The sequence below is a fragment of the Gymnoscopelus microlampas genome (assembly GCF_963454915.1).
Source record: "Gymnoscopelus microlampas genome assembly, chromosome: 3".
Lineage (NCBI taxonomy): Eukaryota > Metazoa > Chordata > Actinopteri > Myctophiformes > Myctophidae > Gymnoscopelus > Gymnoscopelus microlampas.
This window is the reverse complement of record NC_139940.1, coordinates 27,315,935-27,320,926: the sequence shown is the minus strand read 5'-3', so window position 1 is coordinate 27,320,926 and position 4,992 is coordinate 27,315,935. Positions and strand designations below refer to the sequence as shown.

The 4,992-nt window shown below is 42.4% G+C and overlaps 1 protein-coding gene across 1 annotated transcript; it reads left to right on the top strand.

Moving 5' to 3' along the window:
* Positions 1-241: 241 nt before the first annotated feature.
* LOC311041803 (single-strand DNA endonuclease ASTE1-like) lies at positions 242-4,207 on the top strand (the record flags this gene model as incomplete). The annotated part of the gene is made up of 4 exons (XM_084052288.1): positions 242-1,498; positions 2,308-2,506; positions 2,973-3,126; positions 3,773-4,207. 4 exons carry the CDS (start codon positions 242-244, stop codon positions 4,188-4,190), a joined length of 2,028 nt encoding a protein of 675 aa, XP_083908414.1. The 3' UTR covers positions 4,191-4,207.
* Positions 4,208-4,992: the final 785 nt, after the last annotated feature.

Genomic DNA, 4,992 nt, shown 5'->3' with positions numbered 1-4,992 from the left:
GAAGTTATTGGCACTATCATCAACTATGTATAAAGCCTTATCTCCCAACACCCTAAATGAAAAGCACAATGTGACAACTGGTCTGTGTACTTTGTTTTTGCCTATTTAACTATTTATGACATCAGTAAGGAAAATGAAACTCAAGGAAAGGAAAACTCAACTTGCTATAAATACAGGCATCACTCAGTTGCACTGCACAACTCTGTTCCACTGGACAACAGGCACAGACTCTGAGCTCACAATGGGGGTCCAGGGCTTAACTACATTTATCGAGAACAACAGTAAGATATTTAGAGATATTCGTTTCAGAAACAGTAAGCTTGTTATTGACGGCTGTAACTTGTATCATTTGCTCTATTTTAACGCTGGCTTGGAACAAAACCATGGTGGCGAGTATGATGCATTTGATGACCTTATTACAAAGTTTGTCAAGGCTCTGAGAGACTGTGGGATTGAACCTTATGTAGTGCTGGATGGGGGGTCAGACCGCTCCAATAAAAAATATGACACCCTGATGAAACGAGCTGAAGACAGGATCAGGAGAGCCCAGCTTGCAGCTATGGGTGGTAAGGGGAGCATCCTGCCAACCCTGGTTAAGTTGGTGCTCAAACAGACACTGACCAACCTGAAGGTGCCATTCGCACAATGCTTTGGAGAGGCTGACAGCCAAATCGCCTCCTTGGCTAGAGAGTGGAGGTGCCCGGTATTGAGCAACGACAGTGACTTCTATGTCTTTGACCTCCCCGGGGGATTTCTGCCCATCTCACACTTCAAGTGGCACGCAGTGTCACAGAGCGGGGGACAGAGCTACATTCCCTGCAAATACTACACCACATCCTGCTTTTGTGCACATTTCGATATTAAACTCCAACTCCTGCCTCTCATGGCTGCACTGGCCGGCAACGACTATGTCAAGCTGCGTGAAATGGGCCTGTTAATACGCTGGCCTGAATACATCCCACCGGGAAGAGAGACCTCGAGCCGCTTTGATGGGATGGTGCGATGGCTGAAGGACTTTCAGAGTCCCGATGATGCTTTGAAGGCGGTGCTGGGGCTAATGGGTGGCTTGAGCAGGCAAACAGATGCTGAGGTCCTGCAGGCCTTGACTCTGGGAATGAAGGAGTACCAGTTCCCTCCAACCTGCCTTCCCCGGTTCTTCAACGACGGTACAGCGCCGGATCTCGAACCAGAGGCGGTGGGCATAGTCCCCGACTGGGCTCGCCTTCCTTTGACCCAGGGCCGGTTGACCTCCGACATTCTGGACGTGCTGCTGCTCGGAAGACTGGTCCAGCCTTGCCAGGTGGACCACGCCCACTTGCCAAGCGCAAATATTACTTCTCGGCCTATCCGACAGGTGATGTACGGGCTGTTGTTGGGTAGTAAGACAAGAACCAGAGTGGATGAATGGGACAGAGAGGGCACACAGCTGTCCAAGATCACGGTCCAACCAATCGTCCATGGAGTTGCTAAAATAGTTCAAATTGACTTACTGCATCAGGTGAGATATAATGTTAAATTACAACATACATGCTTTATTTAGTTTTTTGTTTTTGTTTCAATGCACGTATTATGAGCACATGCAAGAAATTGTGAGCTTTATCTGTTTATCAGTGTTATTATACAGTAGTTAGCCTAACTATTACTAACAAAATAATTCAGAATAAAATTGGAAATACATAGTTACAGCTACCTTCTGTAATTTTCCTGCTCTACCCCGGTTATTTATTTATAATTATTTATTATTTAACTACTGAGCTAATAGAGCCTGTCTGCTTGCTCAGGGGAGACATTTTATTTTGACCCTCAGGCAGTAGGCCTACCACTTGTCAACCACTCGTGTCAAACCAGACACAGGATCTAAATGTCTAAATAGAAGATACAAATACATCCCAATTGTATAAGTTATCCACAAGTTTCCTTGGGCATGGTGGGCATCACTTCCTGTCAATTTGATCCCTGATACCTGATCAAATCGATAGGAAGTGATGCCCACCATGCCCTAGGAAACTTGTGGATAGCATATTAAGATACCATTCCATACAGACAAAATATCATTGTAATCACACGAAATAATTATTAATATTTTATGAATTTAGATGTGCCAATTTAAGAAAAATAAATAAATAGCAGATCCACGTTGTAATGCGAAAAACTAAAAGAATAAACTAAACTAGCAAACTAGTAAAAAACAAATCAAACTAAAATGGAAAAAAAAGAAAAACCTTTAAAAAGAAGCCAAAACCGAATAAAAATAAAAACAAATGAAAAACTACCTATTAACCTTGCTGTTTACTCCTGCATTAACAGACTGAGCAGTCCGTTGTTGAACGGGTATTTTTGGAGACGCTAGGGGTGAGCCACAACACTTTGAGTGGAGTGCCACCCAACCTGCGCCTGCCAGTCGCTGCCACTTGCTACTGGTTGCAGCACAGCAGTCCTCCCCCTGATGAGAAGGTCATTCAGGCTCTACTGCTTGGGATGGTGGCTGGAGAAATCAACAGACAAGGTACGACTGTTAAGAACAGCAAGAGAACTGCTGTAAATACAACTGTTTTAACTACTTGTACAAGGTAGCTTACATTTCTGTTAATCACATACAATAACTATTCCATGATAATGATATAGCACAATTTCCATGACAAATGTTCATTAATCAGTATTATGTAAACGTTCTGTTTTTGTTGAATAACTTACTTGAAGCCCATCTTGCTTTGATTATTTCATATAATACAGCTAAAAAGCTAAGTTCAACATGAAATGGTGGGAAAATGGTTGAATCTTTGATCTCCAAAACCTTTTGGATATCCTTTCCAAGCAGTACACCTTACATGGCATTGGCAATTCAAAATGGTTGTGTGTGTGTGTGTGTGTGTGTGTGTGTGTGTGTGTGTGTGTGTGTGTGTGTGTGTGTGTGTGTGTGTGTGTGTGTGTGTGTGTGTGTGTGTGTGTGTGTGTGTGTGTGTGTGATGTAGATGTGACGGGAGAGATCAAAATGGACGTACATGAACGGCCCAAAAAGGACTTTGATGTGACTCATGCCTACAACCAATGGCAGATCTGCTTTAAAGACAGCATTCACCTCAACCAGCTGCTATGTTTTCCTCTACAAGAGCCTCGAATTGCATGGTAAGGCATCCTTACAGGACTATTGTTACACTACAGTTAAAGCAAAACTGAGGGGGGGCGCCCGCTGGCCTAGCGGTCCAGGCCGCATATCACATACCCTGATAATCCATCTTGATAGCGTGTTGCAGGTTCGACTCCCGATCCCGACGATTTTTGCTGTGTGTCACCCCCCCCCATCTCTCTCCCTGTTTCCTGTCAAATAAAGGCACAAAAGCTCCAAAGAATATCTTTTTTTTTTTAAAGAACACAGAGGATTTTGTTGTGTTAACTGTATCAACCAATGGGCCTTGTCAATCAAGTTTGAGAGGCTACCAGATTGAAGCCATGCAGTTTCATTCCTTTCCTTTATGGTGTAGAGTGAGAGCAGCAGTAAAATATGCTTCATTTCATTGATTGCCAAAGTTACAAGCAACCAATAATAAGGAGTAGAGCCTAGAGCTGCATGATATTGACAAATATATGATATTGTAGGATTTTCTCTGAACATTGCAATAATATTTCAATCATCATATTTGGATGCCTTATTCTGTAGCACTTGAAAAAGCAGTTTTCAGTGATATTCAAACAAACATGGTGATCAACTTAATCTATTTTTCTTTTGCTGATGCTCTGATGTGCCTAACCTTTCATTTCTGGTGATGACCAGGTTGTACAAGGGAACACTGGTCCACTACCTGGTGCATAGGCTGAGGAAGGGGGTGGACCCTGAGCTGCTTTTGCAGAAGGAGACCAGCAGGCAACTCTACAAGGACTTGCTTACGGCTGTGCTCCAGTCTCAGGATGTTGTGTCCACCTCGCCAACCAGGAGGAGAGGAGCAGCTCCAAAGCAGCACCAGCCAGTAGATGACCTGACTGCCCACCTGGATGCCCTGCAGCTCCTGGAAGAAGACCTGGAAAAAGATGGAAGGAGGGGCGACACAGAGGAATACCCAAGCTGGGATTCAGTATCAGTGAAAACACGCTACAAGGCCAAAGACAGGGGCCAATGGTCCAAGAAAGAACTCACCCGAAAGCAGGGGCGTATTGATCGGGACTTCAGCATGCGTCCTCAGACCCGCGGTTAGGAATGTAGGATAGCTTCTGAAGCAACAGATTTGGACGGCCAAATCTTGGATGTTTATCATCAGCTATATTATCTATGTAAGCGGCAATCAAAGATTATTAATACCTAGCACAGATGTAGAAAATGTATATAATATTTTCAGTATTTAGAAATATCATTGGGTATTGTTGTATAACTTGTATTTGTTTTTAAATGCATATTACTACTATGATTCCTAGATTTCCTACCGTTGAAAATAATATAAGTTATTGATTTCTTTGTCTGTTTCTGTTTAATACTGTTTTAACAATAAAAAATAGAGCATGTTAAATGGGGTTTATTTTTGCACACAACAAGAGTAATAAACATACCAGGAGGGTAGGTGTAGAAATAAACCAAAACAGAGCCCTAACTAAAATCCTAACCAAACAAAAAAAGGGATGGGCTGGCCAGAAAGCAAAGTGGAGAGTCTGGTGAGCCAAGCGAAATACAAATGAGGAATCCCATAACTCAGGTGTTCTCTAAAATAAAATGTAAAAAATATATATATCTAAAGATTTGCACCAATTTTCACGTTTTTTCAAAAACAGCAGATCTGTAAGCTCATAGCGCGGCACGAAGTGACCCGCTATGAACTTGTGTATCTGCTATTTTTGAATAGCCAAAGTATAAAATAGTGGTTAAAGTGATTAAAATCTACAATGGCACAGATGCTTTCCCTAAAAGCCGTCAATAACAGCATTAACACCACACTAATGAAGCATTCTCTCTCTCTCTTGTCTCTTAGTTGGTTCATTCTCATGATTGATAATACAATGATTGCA